This window comes from Carassius auratus, chromosome 44, assembly GCF_003368295.1.
Source record: "Carassius auratus strain Wakin chromosome 44, ASM336829v1, whole genome shotgun sequence".
NCBI classification, from domain to species: domain Eukaryota; kingdom Metazoa; phylum Chordata; class Actinopteri; order Cypriniformes; family Cyprinidae; genus Carassius; species Carassius auratus.
In genome coordinates, this window is record NC_039286.1 from 5,128,072 (window position 1) to 5,150,045 (window position 21,974).

The 21,974-nt window shown below is 36.5% G+C and overlaps 1 protein-coding gene across 4 annotated transcripts in view; it reads right to left on the bottom strand.

The window, feature by feature from the left end:
* Window positions 1-445: 445 nt before the first annotated feature.
* The window catches only part of LOC113062231 (CUGBP Elav-like family member 3), a 50,941-nt gene continuing 29,412 nt past the window's right edge, over window positions 446-21,974 (bottom strand). For 2 of the 4 annotated variants that reach the window (XM_026231936.1, XM_026231937.1), the window contains exon 13: window positions 21,026-21,164. Coding sequence is in view for 2 of the 4 variants with exons in the window: in XM_026231939.1 (XP_026087724.1) it covers window positions 3,553-3,680; window positions 4,374-4,517; window positions 4,820-4,924; window positions 5,334-5,393; window positions 5,529-5,702; window positions 5,780-5,924; window positions 6,585-6,728; window positions 6,936-7,015; window positions 8,211-8,336; window positions 8,912-8,960; window positions 20,394-20,476; window positions 20,888-21,032 (1,383 nt within the window). In the remaining 2 variants the exon portion in view is untranslated. Of the gene's footprint in view, window positions 1,536-3,543; window positions 3,681-4,373; window positions 4,518-4,819; window positions 4,925-5,333; window positions 5,394-5,528; window positions 5,703-5,779; window positions 5,925-6,584; window positions 6,729-6,935; window positions 7,016-8,210; window positions 8,337-8,911; window positions 8,961-20,393; window positions 20,477-20,887; window positions 21,165-21,974 lie in introns of those variants that run through there. The other 2 variants (XM_026231940.1, XM_026231939.1) reach the window with 2 other exon arrangements.

Here is a 21,974-nt window from a genome sequence, read left to right on the forward strand (position 1 = left end):
TATTTAATACATGAGTTTCACAATTTGAGTTGAATTACTGAAATAAATGAACTTTTCCATGACAATCTAATTTACTGAGATGCACCTGTATATAAATCTATAAAGTGGACCATTGACAGTCCTAATGGAGATTGTAGATAGTGTCAGTGGTCCATTTGAGGGATAGGTGGTGGTAATGCACTTATAAGTCTGCGATCCGGCATAAAGCAAGAAGACGACGCCAATTAGAACATTGTGTGAATCAGAGGTAAAAAAAAAAGATATACATACCATTGAGTTTCTTGCACAGACTGATCATTTTGTGTCTGTACACATCAATGTATCTTCCCGAACATCGTGTATCGTTTGGGTGAACTATCCCTTTAATCAGAATTTTTATGCATCTGAAAATATCACATATACATACAAATTTATTCCTGTAATCACACACAGATATACCAAAAAATATTGTTTAAAATTTTATTCAAATTCTTTTTTTTTTGTAATTGACAAGTTGTGAAACAACAGTTGAAGAAAATAAATAGAATAATAATGAATGTTCATTAATGGTAAATCTGTAAATAAAATATCTAAAAATACACGGATTCATCGGAACATGTGCCAGTGATCCCCTATCTTCATAAATAATTTAAAAAATGCCCTCCATGAAGAAACTGATAAATTAATTGCAAAAAAGATAGAAATCACTTTCCCTAAATAATAATAATAATAGTATCCCAAATGTTTCCATCTTGACCTTCATTTTAAAAGCATGATATATACAATGAAATACATTTTCATGAATCTTCATGAATCATCCACAATTTAAAAAAAAGAAAGAAAAATGAAAAAATCTAAAAAATAAAAAAATTACTCTAACTACTGCCTCTCTGTGATAAACTATATTCAGTCGTTTTAGGGAGGTTTGCAAAATAGGACCAGCATCCCATACCACAGATCATTTGATTCCTTAAGTACTGAAGATGAAGACCAAGAGCAAATCCTTCAAAACTCCCAAAAGGACATTCTTTCTCTATCTACCATATACCACCCATCATTCTTTGCTCTGATCACATTGACCCAGTCCCACCCTCCCAACCGTTTCAATATGTCTACACATGGTCCCCTCGAATTTCTATATACATATTTTACATTGCTGCAGAAAGACTTTAATAGTTCATAGTTCCTTTGAACCCAGAAGCGAAAATCATGTGGTACTGACATATTTGCATTGGTCCCATTTGTGTGTGTGTGTGTGTGTGTGTGTGTGTGCAGGGCGTAGATGTGTGGGCCGAGGGCAGAAAGGTCACGACCCACAAGCAGAAGAGCAAGTAGCATTGCGTTGCTGATTGGTCCTATATTGTATACAGTTAAGGTAGCAAATCATTCTATTTAACCTGCACTTCTTGCGATAAGTCTGTCTTTGTGATTAAATGTACATTTTTGTTTAAATAATCTCGGTAGGTTTTATACTGTAGTTTTGTGAAAGTTGTTGGTCCCGTTATTTGCAGAGGAGGAAAAGAGACTTGTACTCTGATAGTCCTCTCCTTTCTTCCCTGTGAGAGAAAGAAAATGAAAACAGCAGTGAAGATCAAGTCACAAAAAACACTCCTACTTGTTTCAACACTATTGTGCATTTGGGAAGGTTATCTAAGGCTACGTCCACATTAATCTGGATAAGTCTGTAAACGCATTGCTTTTCTCTCCGTTTTGGCCTTTCGTCCAAATTAAAAATCGGATTTTCTTGCATCTGAAAATATCACAAGTTCCCATTTTTCTCCAGCAAAAAAAAAAAAAAAAAAAGAAGCTGTTTGAATGCTCTCAGAAGTTTATAAATTTGAAAACACAGTTTTTTTTCGTTGTAATGTTGACTGTGAAAACGGAGCTACGTTTAGTCATGTGACACATATTGTACCCATATAGATCTTTGGTTGTACCAATATTGATGTGCCTTCTATTCAATTGAATACTGTTATTAAATATAAATCTTACTATGTACAATCTTCATATGTTGAACAATCTGAGTGAGAGGTGGGATATTTGCAAAAAAAAAAAATAGTGCAAGAATATAGCGTTTATGATGTTTTAATGTTAGCACAGCAAGGCAATTTAAGCATTTTCAGGTTTGCAACTTTTGGAAAACACTTAAAAATGCTAGTGTGGATAGAGAAAATTGCTAATATGGACGTAGCCTAATGCTTACCATTCTATACTTCCATGCAACCTACATTGAGAATCAGTGAATGGGGTTTTCAATGCAAGAGTGTGTTTCTCTGTTAGTGTTCATTTCAAATGGGGAAACATTTCTGGCAGGCAAACAAATTTCCAACATGCACCATAGGAATTCTGGGCTGTATTGTGTTCAGACGTTGTCTTAACTGCATCTTTTTTGATTGCTCAGACGAATGACTGAATATAAACGAACTATAGGCTTCCCTAAAATAACCCAGAATTCCTACAGGGGAATGCTGTTCTTTGGTCGGCACAATGCATCACTTGTTTCACCATAACAACCACAAAGTGTCACCTCAAACCTCAGCGTGAGAGGGTTTGAGAGATATAATGAATGAAGTTCCCTACCTCTCGTCCGCTCTCACGCTCAAAAGCACGAATCGTTCGTAATCATTCACGCAAGCACGTACACAAGCTCACTCGTTTGCACGAAACAGCATATCCACTAGCACAAATGCTCTTGGAATCAAATACAACCACACTGAGACCCCCCCGCCCCACCATTCACAGTAACTATAACACCACCAGACTACATATGGGAGTATTTCATATAAGAAATAGAGTCATGACCAAACAAAACACAGAGGAGACTGATCAAAAACAAAATCCACCCAAAAGCAGCACATTGAGCTGGTTGATTAGAGTTCAATGGGATCAATTTAGTTTGAGTAACTCCATTAGCTACCGGAGCTACTTAAGGAGTAAATCACAGATTAGTGTCAGTTATTGATCAGTATTAATAAAACAAAAAGAGAGAGAGTCACAACGCACCAAACACAGTCCATAGTCAACACGGTAACCCGCCATGCACTCTCAGCATGGAGGATACATGACAAAGGGCCAAAAAACAAAACTGCTAATGGCAACCATCACAGGCAGGAATATATCTCCACAGTAATCAACACAGGCCAATCAACTTACAAACCAACGCTGTGGGAGGAAGGGGGAGCTTTATTGGATGCTAGGCCACCGTAGCCGTAGCGGCGTGGTCTCCGCACGAGTTATGATTGGACAGGGCAGCCTTGGTGTGGATGAGGATGTGTTTGTTTGTTTGATTGTTGTTGTTGTTTTTTTTGTTGTTGTTGTTTTTTGTGAACAATGACACAGCACAAAAACAATAAATGAAAGTAGAAATTAATGAGGGTTTTTTTTTGTTTGTTTTTTAAGCTCTAATGCTGACGAGTTATGCTTTAGGTTACAGAATTTAATACTAAATCATTAGGTCAGTGGTAACAATTTTAATCAGTCAAAACAGGCTAGACGTGTTAGTTTAGAACTGCTCACACAGCATAAAACTGAGAGATTTAATGGAGCGGCACTTGTTTTCTTCACCTGCTCGGCTCAGTATGGGCGGTTGGCGTCTTTAGGCCTCTTCAGCTGAACTTTAAGCCTCTTCATGCCGATCTGAAAGCCGTTCATGGACTGGATGGCAGCCTGAGCGCTCGCTGGGTTGTCAAAGCTTACGAAACCTGAGACATGAAGGGTGTGACCAGAAACAAGAAAGGAACAGAAGATGTAAATGCGGTGGAGGAAGTGCTTCGTTGAATGACTCACTGTTGATTCCCTTGTCATTTTAACAGCGTTTTACCTACCTTATACCTACAAAGAGATTTAACAGACTAAATAAATAATTGATTAAATAAATAAACAAGGCGGCATACATATTTTTTCCTGCCGTCAATATATTGATGCATTTAATTTCAAAGCACATTTCATGTCATTTTTCATTTCAAGGCATGTCGTATTTTGTATTTTTATAGTTTTCATGTTAATTTTCCTTTAATTTCATGCCCGGTTTATTCATTTAATATGATTATTTTAATATTAGGGTGTATTTCATTACATATTTCATTATGTTTTTCATATTAAGGCATTTTTCACATCCTTTTTCATGTTACATGAAAAAAATATATATATTTTATGTCTTATTTATGCTTACATTTAAATAGTATTTCACATAATTTTCATGTTATATTTCAACACACCTTATTTATGCCTACATTTCACCATACCTCATTTAAAGCAATATTCCATTATGTACTGAACATTTTCAATTTTTATATATCCAATATATATATATATATATATATATATATATATATATATATATATATATATATATATATATAGAGCATCTAAATCACATTTTGGAAATCACTTACCAAAGCATTTGCTCTGGTTAGTGGCACGGTCAACGAACACCTTGGCTGAAATGACATTACCGAAGGGCAGAAACATCTGCAGCATCTCAGAGTCGGTGAACTCCTGAGGCAGATGATAAATAAAGATATTGCAGCCTTCTGGGCCTGGAGGGAATAAGAGGAGAGAAGATATGAGACACTGGCAAGAAGAACGAAATACATTAAATACATCAGACCACACTGTTACCTACCACCATCTTCCTGTTTCAGTCTAATTCTTCTATCACAAAAGGAAGGAACCATGTTGATCCCTGGATGAAAGATGGTGCTTTGAATGTTTTCGTGGCACAGCATGAGATTCAGAGAACAATGATTGAGAAATACGTTCAGTAATAGTCTAGGTAATAATCAAAACAGGATGTCAGTGGTTATAAAGTAGCCAGTTGGACAGGAAATTACATCATTACCTTCTCGTTGTTGCAGCTGCTGTGGCTGCTGTGGCTGCTGGGCAACCAAAGTGGGCTGATGTGGAAATGGTTGACCAATCAATCCATAAGCAGCAGGATATGTAGCTGTGGGCGGAGTAATGAAGTTAAACATGAAATCGGGTAAAGGAATCTATTCAAGTGCATCAGTCAGCCTTGCCGTAAAAGTTGCCAAAACTTCTTTCGAGCAATCCACACCAATGAAATAATTTACGCCGAAGCCACATGTAGCAGTTAACAGTGTTTAAAATATTAGATTGGTGTATACAAGTGAAAACATCCATATGAATAAATATCTATTGTTTGTGTTCATTTAGTAAAAACATGAAAAATATGGAAAAACAATGTTTTGTTATTTTAACCGCATTAGAAATTTTAACCGCCATGTTTGAAAAAAGCTGTTTTTATTTAATTTTTTGAAAAAGGGAGTACTAGATTCCACATTCCTCACAGACAACAAAATTCAAGCTGCATTTCAGGAGTTCAGAAGCCTCACCCGTGTAGTGTTGCATGCCTGTATACGCCTGCTGGAGAGGATCCAATGCAGGACTCTGAGCTGAAGGAGAGAGAGAAATGAAAACAGCAGGGATGAGACACTTAGTAATGAAATTGTGAATCATGATCATAACACAATTTCTGGTTCAGCCCTACAAGTATTAAGATGAATAAAGACTGGAGGAACTACCCTCACCCTGATATGGATGGACTCCATTAGTGTAGAGGGCTTCAGAGGCAGACTGGCCATTGGGTGCAGAGAGTTGAGAGTAACTGTTGACTGTCATTGGTGGAGGCAAAGCAGGCACAGGTGTGGCAGCAATGGCTGGAGGAGTGCTCGTACCTACATCAGAATGACCCATGACAAATACTTGATTTAATCCAATAAGTCTTAGAATTGGAATGTTTCTACAGACCCAATTGCTTTTGTAGCAGACTGTAATTCACCTGAGGAGGGCGTGATTGAGGCGATGGGTGTGGCTATGATGCTGTTGGGATTGAGAGCCGCCAACTGTTGCATCTGCACCGCTGCAACTGTCGCCACAGGAGACAGATATGCGGACTGAGCCACCAAGGCCTGCTGTTGGACGAGCTGAATGGGACAAAACAAAAAAAGGGGGGAGTGAATCCAAAGCTTTGTACAAAAGGACTACGACACATAAAATTCTGAGCAAAGTTGGACTAGTTTTAAGTCCTTTGCAGGGCTTATTAGTTAAATGCCATTTCAATTACAATTTCCTGTGTGCAGAACGGAAAGTAATTATGGAAGTATTTCTGGTACCAAACCCAGTGCAACTTCCAGTTATTGCTATAATCCCAATTCAGTTTAATCCCAATGTATTTTCTGTCAACTAAATCCTGGTACAAACATTGGCCCATCAAATATTTGGAAACATAAGCCACTCCAAAGTATGAAAGTCCAAAATATGAAACCAATAAGAAATTAGTCAGGCAAGACAGACAATGTTCAAAAATGTTTGTTAGATTTAAATGATTAAATATACTGTTCAAGTCCAAATTTAGTTCCTCAGTGGACATATTATGTAACACACGCTACTGATTAAAAGTTTGGGCGGTTTCAGTAAGGATTTTTAAAAAAGCTCACCAAAGCTGCATCTGTTCGATATAAAATACAGTAAACTGTAAATACTGTGAAATATTATTACAATTTCAAATCTTTTAAACCTGCCCCCAAACATTTGAACAGTAGACCAAATATATTCTTGCTCTGGATGTTGTGTGTGGTGCTCACTGCCTGTGTGTAGGCGTTGTAGGCGCCCAGGTGTAGACTCATGGGACTAATGACACCCAGCTGGGAGGCCACCTGCTGCATACGCCTGATTCCTCTCTCCTTCTCTGTGTCTGCAAACTTCACCACCAGACTAGAAGATGCACCCTGAGGGGATAAAGAAATCCTCATTCTCAAACAACATCAAATAAAAGAAACTGAGAAGTCTTGAGGTAAAATATGCAGTGGGTGATGTTAATACAAAGCTAAAGACTCTGTAGTGAGTGAGTATGAATATATAAACAATGTGCTACTGTGTTGTATTATGCCTGTAGGTGTATTAATCCTGAATGTGACCGTGAACGAGACACTAACCGGGAGAGTGCGGCTGCCGTGTAGAGCACTAATAGCCGCCTGCGCTTCTGCATTACTCTGATATTTTACAAAAGCACAACCTGCAACACACAACACATTATTAGACGGGGCTGGAGCGATGTGGCAAATGCATTAGGCAGACATTTTATTGTCTACACCAATGCATCATCAAGTGGGAGTATTTAAACAAATTAAATCAAATACAACAAGCTGAGGTTGGTACAAATGCCCACATTATTTCCCAAGGCCTACATCTGTACATATGGGAGAGTAGAAGTAAAACAGTTAATGATTTACTACAGCAGGTGCATCTGTTTCATTCACCTCACACATAATTACACGGAGCCCAAACATCCATCACTTTATAAATCACAGGCTGTCCCGAACGGCTATCATTCATTAGCCAACATACGTGTGCATGAGCAAACACACTGCTGCAACCCTACTAGTGTTGTATTACTACAGTGCTGGTACAGATGTGCAATCTTATCGAAAGAGCCTTCAGTCAAAGACAACTGGCAAGCCTTGCTAAAACAATTTATTTGTTATAATTTATATTTAAAAAAAAGTGGTTAATTGGCCACCTGTATTAAAAATGTGTGACAAATGGAGTTCACTAAAAGAGTATTTTAAGGGAACGTTATCGAACACTGACAAGAAGTTCCACTTAAACCACATCTCCCAAAGAAATGCTAATAAAAGAGCAATAATAATTCAATTTTAATTATTTTATAAATGAAAAAAAAAAGAAATATATATATATATCTGTGAAAAATAGGATCAATAAAATAAAATAAAATTGTTTAAGGGAATGTACTTGAACACACAGAGAGAAGATCCATTTAAACCACAGCTTCCAAACAAGAAATGCTAATAAATAAATGAATTAATACAAATATGTATTATTAAGATGAAGAAGAAATATGGAAATGATAGTCTATCAGTTATAATTGAATGCTTATTAAATTATTAAATAAAAACCTTGATTAACAATACAATAATTACTATTATTAGTAATACTATTTATAATATTGTATAATGATAAACAATTTATTATTATTTTAATAATATTAATAACATTATTTAAACAAAAGTATTATATATTAGTATCATAAATTATTCATTACAATTGTTGACCAAAAATACAATAGTGATAATAATTATTGTTATTAGTAGTAGTGGTATTATATTCGAATTGAAGCTCATGATAAAGCTGGTTAACCCTCTTCTCTGCAGGGCAGCATGCAGTGCATGTATTGAATGTGGTCTGCACACCTTTGCTGGCTCCGTCAGGCCCTCTGAGTACCGTGCACTCCTCTATACTTCCAAAAGGCTCAAACATTTTTTTTACATCGGTGTCTGACAGCTGTTTCCCCAACATCCCCACAAACAGCTTCCTGTCTACAAACAGAAAGACAGATCATGATAAATATACATTTATCAGAGCGATGGCTGTGTGAGATCATGTATCATCCTTAAGTGGTAATAACCATCAAATCATCGCACATAATATTTGTCACGTCTCACGTCTTCATGTTAGTGTAAGCTTCACAGTGTGATGACATTAATGGACACTAGAGGGCCCTAGAGGACCGTCACTTGCAGCGCAAATGTCACAGCTCATGTTTTGTTTTTGTATTAATGCAGAAATACGATAAAAACTATTGCATTGTATTTCGGATTGTGTTGCTGTTTTCATCCAATAAGAGATTATTAAATCAGTCTGTACTTATTCCATGCACATTTAATGGGTTTAAAATGTTGAACTCTTGAATTATTAATACATTTTGGTCATATTTGTAACACAAAATATGAAGTATGTGTTTACTTTGAAGACACAACTATCTGGTAAGTGAGCAAAATGTGGCAAAACTGTCCTTTGAAGACATTCTCAAAGGTAAATATTATTTATAAATCAAGTGTGTATAGATAGACAGACAGCCAAGTGTGTGTGTGTGTGTGTGTGTGTGTTATACCTCCTCTGCCCTCACTGTCTGCTGGCTTCACTTGAATGGGGCGGTTCATCTGAAACACAGAGCACATGATCACATGATCAACTGCACTTCAGAATCCAGATCTTTCACTTCCTCTTGTGCTTGAATGTACAGTATGTGCATGATGAAGATCTCACGACCTCCCCATCTGCCTCAATATTCCCGAGTCAAAAGCAAGATCTCCACACTGGCCCTGCTTCTGTTGGGTGTCCATCATTTTATCTCTGGTCTCTGATCTCTCCATGTAGCCTTTGTACTTTGCCTTTTCGCCATCTCTCTCTCCCCCACTTTTATCCCTCATCATGAATTGGTTTTATGCTCTTTCTCTCTCCATCCAGCATAATCTTGCCCCCCTACCCCCTCTCTCTCATGCACCGGGAAAAGCACACACCCCCGCAGGATTGGGGAAGTGATGAGATTAAGCACGCTCGCTGGCTAATCTGGATTACAGATGCACAGCAGATTAAAATGGTGAGAGATTCTAGGTTTGTGAAACAGAAGAGAGAAAGAGGCACCAGGGGAAAGAGGGCAGAGAGATTTTTCACTTATTTTAAGCATACACGAACAAAAAAAAGGGAGTAAAGTTATTAAATGCAGTTATTAAATGCTCTTCTTATTAGTTAATCTTTTCTACATTGGAAAGACTACAAAATCAACTGATGTAAAATGCTAAATATAGTCTCTATAATATGTCTTTAAGACATTTGAGCTACTCATAACATGCTGTGTAATTTTGTTTCTCAGATACATTTATGTAGTAATATTAAAGCAGAAATATTTGTACAAAAATGAAATATTAATACTAATCAAAAATAGATCACATTAAATTAATCATTTTATAATTGATAATGTTACAAAAAATTGCTATTTCAAATGAATGCCATTCTTTTGAACATTCTATTCATAGATTAAAAGAAAACGTTCAAGATACCTGAAAACATTTTATATAAAACATCATATATAGTATAGTATAGTAATGCAATAATATTTCACAATATTAAAGTTATGACTGTATTTTTGATCAAATAAATGTAGTCTTGGTGAGCATAAGATACTTTCAAAAACATAAAAAAATCTTACTAACCCCAAACTTATGAACCTTATAGTATATGTATATACAAATATAAAATGACAATTAAATCACAATTCTGACCACAAATGCTACTGTAAAAGAAATGCGACAACACATTACTAGTAGGTTATAAAACCATTTCCTTATTGTTCTCTAAAAACAAACATAAATTATTTAAGGACTAAAAATTTTTTTACTAAATGAAAAGAAAATAGTAGAAACTTAGTATTGTAATTTAAATTATTTCACAATTCTAAATGGAATTATTTAATCACTACAGCCCTAATTTAAATAAATACAATTAATAAAAGGACTAGATGAGAGGCAAGAAGAGAAGCTGTGAGCTAAATTGCCCAAATCAACATAAAGGCATTAATTATGCGGCAGGTGACATTTCGACCCAATTCAGATGGCTTGGTTTTATCCGACCAGCCGCGATCGCTCTTCTGGGGTCCGTATTGATCAGGCACTCGCTCGCACACATACAGCACTGTATAAACCTTACATGATGCCAAAAACATATTACACGACACAAACAGAAGGACGTTTATCAGGATGACTAATAAAGCAGATCTCACTGACTGCTGCAGTAATGTAAAGCACTGTAAAGATCCCACTATATGTCTATTCTGGATCAGTTCTTCGGCTTTCCTAGTGTAACTCCCTCTGGTGATTACTAATCTGATCTCAAATGTAAGAGCTTGTTTTGCAGCGCTTAAATCTGATTTGCCCAAATCGCTTTGTTTATTTTAAGGAAACACCAGCATACAGGGGGAAAAATTACTTTTGAGGGTGTTTTATCATTGTATTGAGGCCAGCTGCTCCCAATTTAGTTCATACACAAGTTTGTCTAACGGGTCTTCCATCACTTTCAACCAAGAACTCTTTTCTTGGACCCACAAAATTCAAAACATTATTTGCTGAAAAACTTCTTAAACATCACTGGAGTTTCAAACACAGGGCGTTCAGTGTTGGTCAATGGAAACAATGGCATTTGATTTCATTAATGTGCCATATTTGAATATACACCAGTGTTCAAAAGTTTGGGATGCATTACACTGATTAAAAGTCACAGTAAAGACATTTATAATGTTAGCAAAAAATCTATTTCATAAAAGTGCTGTTTTTCTATTTATTAAAATGAACCTTTTTATTCATCAAAGAATCCTGAAAAAATTGGCCCATTATTTCCACAAAAATAAAGCATCACTGTTTTCAACATTTCTAAAAAGAAATGTCTGAAAATTAAACTTCACCATCAAAGGAATAAATTACATTTTAAAATGAATTAAAATAGAAAACATGCATTTTAAAATCTAAAAATATTTCACAGAATTACTGTTTTTAGCTGTATTTTTCAGCAAACAAATGCAGCTTACGTGAGAGACTTTCAAAAACTTTCACGATTTTACCAACCCCACAGTTTTGAATGCTAGTGTAAAAGGCTGCAGTTGATTTAAAAATATAACAATACAGCAAACAGCTTATTGAAATAAGAGTCTTCAGAAATAACATTCACTTCCACTGCATGGTAAAGATTCACCAGGACATTTTTACAGTGACAGTGAGTAAAGCATTTCATAGTTTGTGAACTGTTCCTTTAAAAAGTTCTGATCATGACAGTGTAAATGTATTTATCTGTCAAAAGGGGAAAAGTAAAGCCGTCTGAGTTTTCAAAAAAAAAAAAAAAAAATACATGCTAGGGTGACATTTGGGTGTTAACCTCTTTATTTTCAAGACCGTACGATACACAGCAGATTGCTGGCCGAGTGTTGACCGCATGAACACTCAAAAAAGATTAGGTTAACGATGACTGTGCCATTTTAGTTTCATTTTCAGAAAGCAGCCCACTCACATCAAGGTTGAGACAAAGGGACAGCTCGCACACTCATTTAACATGCACGCATCAACAGGAAGATGGCACATCAGTTGATGAAAAAATACAGAAAGGCATCATTTCTGTTCTGATACACCGGGCGGTACAAGCTACAGACGCATTACGAGGTACAAGAAAACCCTTGAGGAGATTTATTCATATCTTTCCTTGCATTGTGATGATTCACAGAGCTTCAAGGATTAAAGAAAGGAGAAATAGAGACAGCGGCAGAGAACAAAAAGGAAAGGGTGAGGAGGAAGCGTACAAAGGGACGAAAGAGACGAGAAAGAGAGGGAGAGAGAGACAGAGAGAGAGAGAGAGTCGTGGCACTGCCACTTCAGGTCGGCACGGCAACCAATCCTCTGTCACCATGACAACGGCGAGACGAGCTACACAGCAGGTAAACAAGGTTGCCCCGGACGACGAGAGGAGGGGACAGTAGTGATGGGGAAAATAGAACAAGTGAGACAGAGGTGGAGAAAAGTGATGGAAGGATCGAAATGGATGAAATGTGAGTCTTTGAGAATATATTTATGAGAACGGAAAGAGAGAGAGAGAGAGAGAGAGAGACGGAGACGGACAGATAAATGTAGCGGGTGTAACTGCTGTGGTTGCCAAAGCAACAGAGGCAGTGAAGACTCCTCTTCGTCTAGGCGAAAGAAACCTGTTGGCTTCTAGAAAGACCGCTTGAAAATCAATGAAAATGTACAGAAAACCCATAACCGTACTACTACTATTACATTTACATTCATAAATCCACTCTATATACATAAACGATCAGAAGATTGGGGTTCTAGATTTAGTTTTTAAAAAACGCTGTTATTTGATTCAAATATTATTACAATTTTCTATAAATTTTCTATTCTATTTCTACTGAATATATGAATATTTAGAAATATAACTTATTTCTGTGATGGCAAAGCTGAATTTTCAGCAGCCATTACTCCAGTCTTCAGAAATCAGTCTAGAAACATTTATTATTATTATCAACGTTCAAAAGGACAGCATTTGTTTGAAAGGTGTAAAAGTATTGTTATACTGTCACTTTTGATCAATTTAATGTAAAATAATTCATTTCTTTTTTAATAAAAAATGAATTTGGATATCGCTAATCATTCAAAATAACCTTTCAAAAAGTCTGGTGTTTTTCATAGATTTTCAAGAAAATATATATAGCACCACTGACATTAAAACTAAGTGACAATTTAATAAAGTAAATCATTAAATAAACTGTAGAAGATGATGTTTAAAAACACCAGGACTCAAAGAATGTGTGCTGTTTTTTGTGTAAAACACATCAATCCATAAATAAATGTAATCCTACAATCTGTGTTGCAGCAGCAAAATGCAATCGTCTGCTTACAAAAATAGAAAATAATTATGAAAATAATGTAATATCTCTCTATACATGCCATCAGAAGCGCAGGTCATAACCGTGGCTTCATTTGCCTGCCAGCAAAAACACTCCATTGAAATGATGAGCACAAACGTTTAATCTCCGCCTTGATCTGAGGCCAGGGATTTCAGTGGGATTATGGGATATTAAATCCATAGATTATTCAATCAACTGACATTTACTCTGCCGCCAGTCTCCATGTATTACTTCAAACATATATACAAATAAATCACCATGTTTTACCTGTAAAATACCTATATTTGAAACGAATTGTGAAGACGCACCCAAATTTGACTTTTCCATTCACACAAACTCTGAACAATATGAACCAAAGGCGGTGACTCATAAGAGCTTAAAAATCAGATCACAATTCCCGTTCACTCATTCACTATATGCCTGCAGGGCTTGCTGTTTGTTCATACTCCCTAAGTTTCTATGTGCATGGAAAGAATGATTTGCACTCAAGAGGCTCAAGAGGATGTCTCTTGTGACTTGTAATAGTGTGTGTGTGTGTGTGTAGTGGCAGATGTTAAACTAGGTGTGTATCTACACAAAGACTATTCTCAATCTTCCCTCTGTACCCATCATGCAATGCTGGTCATTGCATTGAGCTGGTTCCCTAGCAACCCAGCATCCCTTGTCCCAGCCGTCTCCTGGCAACAAGACCTGCGACCGTAATCAACCTGCACGCCGCCCCACCCCCAATATATTCCACTCGCTTTCTTTCCAATCGCCTTTTTTCCTCGCTTTCTTTCAGCCGTTCTATCCATCTCCCATTTTATAACAAACAGAGAACGGTCTTCAGAAATATGTCGTTTCATTGACATTTAACATGACAAAGAGAACATACTTTTATTGGTACTTACAATTCTTTTACTCAAACACAAAACTGTACATTTAACAGAAACATTCAGTGAACACTGAATACAAATATTCCATTAGTAGTAATTATTATACGGTCATTGAAACTTCATGTATGATACTAAATTAGGAAAAAAGCCTTTAAATAGCATGTCATACTGCTGTCATTGTCAAATAAACTACCCTAGAAACACATTCTTGGCTGGAAGATTAAAGCTCATGAAATCTTCATTCTTGAAATAATCAATATACTCTAATCAATTACCCTGTTTCAAATGTGTCAATCACTAGACCTCAAGCAATTACAAGGGTAACACAGACCTTAAACTGTCAGTGTTAACCCCTGCCTAAATGGGGAAAGATGGACAGAGGGGGGAGTATGTGTGAAAATTACTCCGGTTGGGAAATATGCATTGGTTGGGCTCGCTAACTCAATATGCATATCAAATTCTGTATGTAACAACGCTATTACACTGTAAACTGTCTAAAGTTGTTACTTTACAAATCACAGTAAACAATTTCTATAAAAACATTATTGCACTACTGATATTTTGCATAGAATACATTGTTTAATAATGCTATTGTACACTCAACCAACTGTATTTATTACCACTGTTCATAATGTATATATAATCCAACATTGCATTCCTATTTATATTCTGTATATACTCTGCTCAATACTGTATATAGCAGCTCCACTGTAAATTCTGTATCATAGCTTCACTCTGCACTGATATGTATATAAAACACTATATTCTTACACTTCTAGTTAGATGCTAACTGCATTTCATTAGCTCTGTACTTGTACTCTGCATAATGACAATAAAGTTGAAACTAATCTAATCTAATTCAAACGTAATCACTTTTTCCAAGCAAACAGACCTCATATGAGCGATGCTTGCAACAACGCTAATATCTAACACCCCGAACACGCTGTCAACACTGGTGATGCTGTCCTATTGTTTGAGATGGGGGTGCTACTTTATTTATGTCTATGGGAACCAAGTGTGGATGAGGAAAGCAATGGATTTCACGCCCTTTTTTAAATATAAATAATTTCTTTTCTTTTTTTTGCTAGTCTTTATAGATTAGATTAACTTCTCAGTCTGTTAATATGAACAAATAAAAAATTCAATTGGAGATAGTTGTGTATTTTTTTTACTGAATTCTAAGGGACAACCATTAGTTTCTGTGGTAACTCTCAATATGTATTTAACACACAATATTCTTAAAAAAGTGAATATTCTTCACTTGAAACAACTTGTTGGTAAAATCAGGTATCGAATATTATTTATTATTCATATTATTTAAAAAATCATCATGGCACTTCAAATTGAAAATTCAATACGGCCTTATTACTCATCAGGAAATCTGCAAATGCTATATTCATCATTTAGTGCCTGTATGGGTTTTCATGAGCAACAATATCGATCTGGGACACATTCAGAAAGAAGACAGATTACCGCCAGCAAACAAGCTCTTAAGATTACATGATTTGTTGCAGATGACAAAACCAATCAAATCAAGAGAGGAAGTAGGACGGACCCAAGAGGATCTGTGTTTGTGACTTTATTATAATAAATGTCTGAGCATCTGAACACTTCCACAAACATAAAAATGGCTGCTAATATTTGCAGCTAACTTCCTTTTGAAAAGTAGAAAATGGCCATTAACTAGTTTATTTTATGTCAATGGTGTGAAAAATCTGCTTTGCACAGTGGATAGATGTCCGTCAGATAAAGTTCTGCTATCACAGAGTGTGTAATCATGAAAGGCCACACACACACACACACACACACACACTCTCTCTTGCTAGCAGATGTCTGTCTTTAAGCTTGTGGACATCCGCTGCCCCCCCTTTCAAAAGTGGCCCCTCCCCCCATCACCACCCGCGGCTCATTATGTCAAATTTTCTTTCATTTCCCCCCTTCCCCCATTTCACCCCCGATCTTTCCCCCTTTCACATATCTGTCCAATATCTCTTTAATTAGACCTACTTTCACCTCTCTGCCTCTTTCACACTCTCGAACCCTGGAACCCTTCAATTCATCCGAACAATGGACTCATCCTTTCTGGATGTGAGTATACACACTGACACTAAATCAAATATACATAATCTTGCATTTCTTGAAAGGAAACATGCGATCGCATGCAATTTGAACCGTCGGTTCGTGTTAGTCTAATATGATCGCTTGTCTTTTATTGGTGTAAAACGTACTGATACGCATACACTTTCTCACACATAATCATAGAAGTACATTTTGTATGTGTACAATTTCACACAAACACATACGTTAAATGTGAAATGTGGTGGACTATATTTGTAAAAAGCACTCACTGAGCAAAACATGACATATTTTAAGGTATACAACCACCAGTCTTGTCTTATTTGACTTTCCGACCACACTAAACACACTACGACGCAAATCAGAATGAGCACATTGCACTAAACTACAAATAAACATCCAGACATTTGCTCTCACACACTCCATCCCCCTCCTGATAACACCTGCCCCCCTCCCCCACAACAAAGGCACAACAGACGCTCTTTTAAACACATGCATTCAGACGCACAACAACTCGTCCAAAACACATAAATGGCAAAATGTATAGACACACACATCACAGACAGACGTTCAACTGCCATTTTGCTATCAATAACCAAAGGGAGCGCTAATTCAAAGGAGATCAGGTGTAATCTGATGCTTTGAATATAAATTATAATAGCAAAAACAACATTAATAGTGTAAAAAGAAGCGATCTGGTCTGTCCTGCTGATCTACTGCGTCTTGCTTTTTTGTCATGATTTTTAAGGCTGAGGAAGGAGTAAGAGTAAAGCGGAGTAAAACAACTTAAACCACAAAAAAAAAAAACTCATTGTGGAAGCTGATATTTATCTTAACTGAAGTCAGATAGGATCCAGCTGAGTCACATTTTACCATAAATCGCCAACACAACTGTGTTTCATATTCATCCAGTATTTTAGCCCTGTAGTACACTAGGCTAGCTAGCTGCTGCCAAAAGCCAAAGGGAATATGATTAGAGATGTAGAGGAAATGAGAGATTGAGGGTGTGTACATGAATGCAGTGCTGGATTTAAAAGCGCATACGAATGTATGCACGACTGAAGTACTTTGGATGACGCCTGGAGCTTTGTTGTGCCCATGCAAGTGGGGCCATGAAATAACAAGGGTAAGCAAACACATTGGGATGGTAACGATAGGCAGAGAGCAAAAGATAGGAGAGATGGGGAAAGATGGGGAGGAGGAGGAGAGCATGGGGCTGAAAAAAGAAAGAGGGCTCCAGGTCTCCATTCTCCTCCTCTGTCTACAATCACTGCGTGCCTCTCACCTGAAATTAAACATAAGGCCAGGTGCCACTCCAGCCATGCCATCTGTTCAACCCCTCCTCCCTTTGTCTTCCTTTACCTCTCTATTCAATACACTGCTCTCAGTTGATCTTTTATTCAGAGTTTCAACAGTAGCGAAATCAGAATATTATACAGTTTTTGTCAGTTATTTTTTGCTCCTCCAAACAGTAGTCTAAAAAAAATGTTTGGTAACACTTTATTTTAAGGTTGCACGTTACATGTACTTATTATTATAATAACAATTAATTATGCATAATTACATGCAAGTACCCCTAAGCCAAACCCTAATCCTAACCATATAATAAGTACATGTAGTTAATATTACTAGTTAAATGTATAATTACACTGTAACAAGGACACCTTAAAATTAAGTCTAACCAAATATATGAAATGTGACTATTACAAACCATACATTTACAAACATTTGTATGTTTTGAATCTTCTTTCATCTGGAGAACATGAAAGAAGATGTTATGAAGAATATTTAAGTGTTTTTTTTTCCTCCATACAAAGAAACAATGTTTTAATTGTTGACTAAAACTACAACTAAAACTAAAGCTATTACAGATTTCATTCATTGAAATAAAGCTGAAATAAAATAAAATGAAAATATCAGACCTCATATGAAAGTGAGAAATTTTACCTTGGCAAATAACTAAAATACAAATGTTTAACTGAAAGTTAAACAAATAAATGAAAGCTTAATAAATGTTTTAAATAAAATGGCATAGTCACAAGACAAAATGACTAAAAAGACAACTAAAATCTAAATGAAAAAATTATAAATACTACAATAAATAATCCTAAAAGTACAGCATTGAAAGGCAAAGGAATACAAAACAGCATTGGATCCCATTAACTTTCATTGCAAGGACAAAAAAACCTTGAGACATTTTTTAAAATATCTTTTGTGGTTTGCAGAAAAAATTAAGTCATAAAGATTTGGAACAACATGAGAATAAGTGAATGATGGCAGAATTGTATTTTTAACATTATTTGAACAAGGTACGTTTTCATCACTCGCAAAATTACAATGCAAATATTGAGTCTCAAAGATCAAATCTGAATTGGATGTAGTGTGAACAAAGCCTGAGAGAAAAAGTGAGAAATTAAGGTTCCAAGCCAATTTCTGTCTTATCTTATCTGGCTTTCTCCTCTCATCGTGGTTACAATTCCTATCTCAACCACACATGCACTCTAAACACACATCACGCAGCGTTGCCAGAGCAATTCGCTATGATTGACAGGCAGTGGGCGGGGCCTGATCTGAATGGCAGGTGCCATGAGCTGGTAATAATGCCACACAGCTGGGCTGTCTGTATATGTGTGTGTGTGTGTGTGTGTGTGTTAAAAAAAAGAAAGAACGAAAGAGAGAGACAGAAAAAGAAAAAGAGAGATTTCTGTTTAGGAAAGGTGGTTGTTGTTCTTAAAAATATGGTTCCCATCGTACCTAATGGGGTAGGTTTGAACACCGTCTTACCAGGCTTAGGTGAGCCGGGAGACTAATAGAAGGATGGAGGGATAGAGAAGGAGGAGAGAGGATTTAAAGTCAGGGGAACCTGCTGATCTGTGTCTGGAGAGGTCGGCAAAGGTCAGATTACTGTCATGCTAATAATGGGATTTGTTCTGGAGTTACCCATGAGCACACATGCGCATAACGTTACTCACCATAAGGAAAAACCATCTAAACAGATACTCACAAACATTGATTCTCTAAAACCAAGGTAGAACAAGGTTTACTTTGCTCACACTTCAATTTTAATTTTGTCGCTACTAACACTACTCAACCAGCTTTCGATGTTACGTGATGTGACATACAGAGCAATAAAGCCATATATCCCTTCATTAGCCTACGTCTGGTGGGACAACAGTCGGCTCGGAGTCTGTTCAGATGCACCAGAAGCTTCTGTTCGACCACTCAGTCCACATCGTGTCTCATCTTTTATGACACGCAGCTTCCTCTAGTGCAAATTAAACTCGCTTAAATAGAATTTGAGGGGAAGCAAAAGATTCCCTGTGGGTTTGTTTGCTCCATGTCTAATCAACAAAGGAAAAGAACATTACCATGTGAGCACCGAGAGTAATAGTTGTATTAAAGGGATATTCCACCTAATAATGAAAATACTGTCATCATCATACTCACCCTAATGTAAGTCCAAACTGGTCTGACTCTATTTTTATCTGTGGTACGTAAAAGAAGATATTTTGAAGAACTGTTCAACAATGGAAGTCAATGGGAACCGAAACTGTTTGGTTACCAACATTCTTCAAAATATCTTCTTTTGTGTGGAGCTGAATATAGAAAGTCATACATGTATGGAATGGCATGAGGCTTAGTCAATGGGTGGAATATCCCTTTAATTCCTTCTTGTTGATCACAAATATAGGACATATGAACTCATTTTCAATAGCTATACACTGACGTCACATGCATTCAACTTGCAACACGGCTCATAATGTTCCAGTACATCTGTCAAATCTGAAAAAGTAGGTAATTAGCACATAAAACAACATAAAAAAATATGAAGAGACTGGAGGTTTGTGAATTTACATGTTGCCTGTCATGGCAGATGGCCTAACAGCTAATCAACGACTCCAGACAGCGACACGATCGCAGATGCCTTCAAGGATTGAGCCCTCCTACATACCTAATTAAAGTCTGTTCAGTCAACATAGATTTCCACAGATCCCATCTCCTGAACCATATAATGTGTTGTTTCCATTTTTAGAAATGACTTCATGTTCCTCAGCCCTGTTAGAAGAGCTTAATGATAAAAGATTTATGCTATATGTAGTCTGCTATATATAGGCAACTGGAAGTGTTTGTTTGACTTAAATAAATCTATTTTTTTATACAGCCCGTTCACATTATTAACACTGACAACTCACCCCTGGCAATGTCTTCTGCTCATGCAGTGCATTCTGGGCCTTCAATGCTGACTCCCTCGCACAGTACGTCAAGAACGCACATCCTGAAGAAAGAACAAGAATACAGTGTAGGATGTTAAAAGAAAAACATACCAGACATAGACAGATCATGGATAACAAGCAGTATTTTGCAGACATAAAATAATTTGACAACCGTGACTGAGAAATGAACAATTTGTTTCATCACCAAAGATGCCTTTTCTATGAATAGATTTATCTCAGGAAGCTAGAAAGCTGGATGCAAACTTTAAATGTAGCAGCAGCAAATGAATGCTACTACAAGCTAAAGGTTAAAGTGTCTACACAATAAAACAATTATATATCCCAGTGTCAAAGAAGGCCTCAGTAGACGAACTAAGATATGTAGTTAAAACATGAAAAGGAAATACATCTAGCACCATTAGTCTCCCGTCTCCCCTTGAGACTGTCCGTTCTATAGAGCTGCGTTTAATTACCTTTGTGCATTCCCGTGTACTTGTCCTTGATCACCGTAAGCTCATAGATCTTCCCAAACTGCTCAAAGATGGGCTTCAGGTCCTTCTCCTCCAGATTCCGTGGGATCTGGCCAATGAAGAGCTTGATGGCGTCGGCTTCCTTCATTAGGACAGTTTCCTAAGAGGACGGAGCGACAGCTGCGCCCGGAGTTTCAGCACTGGAGAGCGGCTCAGCGGCGGGGGAAGAGTCGCGATGTTAAACACGAGTCCCGGTGGAAAGGTTTGAACCGTGACAGCTCTGAATACAAAATAAAATAAATAAATTTTACAAAATAAAATAAATAAATTATACACACACACACACACACATATATTCTGGCCAAAAGTTACCTATCTGGAAGACCTTATAAACAAAACACTAATGCTTTTATTTCGAAGAAGCGACACATGACAACAGTATTTAAGTTTTTTATCAATGTAAAATACGATTGGTTTCTGTTCGTGAGTCCTAATATGTAACTTGAGGTAACTGAAACGTTTTTAAATCAGCTAAAACCTACTATATTTGTCCTTAAATGTAAAAAAAAAAAAAAAAAAAAAACTTTAGTTACCGAGAATCAAAATGTTTTCTGTTCTGCAATATGAAAGCATACTTAATTAGATGTAAGATATCTAGACCAATCAAAATTCAATATGCAAATAAATTCAAGAACGACCTCCAATCGCCATTCAGTTTGCCAGAACTACAATATCTTCTTCCATGACGGTCAATTTGAACAGCGAACATTTTCACACAATGGGACATCTTACATTTCTTTACAAGTATAACATTTATAAAAAAAAAAACAGATAGCAAACCAAAGAAAATTATCCACAAAACTAAGTTTAAGTTTGAGCTGAATTAACTACATAATATGGAGGATAACAGAGATTTCTATACAATGTTGGCTTTCTGTTTGACATTTCAACATCATACAATGCTGATCTATAGTAGCTATATATTTTTTATTACAATTTTGAGCTATTCGAGTATACATTAATGATCTGTTTGAATGAATGCATTATATAATGTAAATATTAATAATGTATGCTATTATAAGGTGTCACC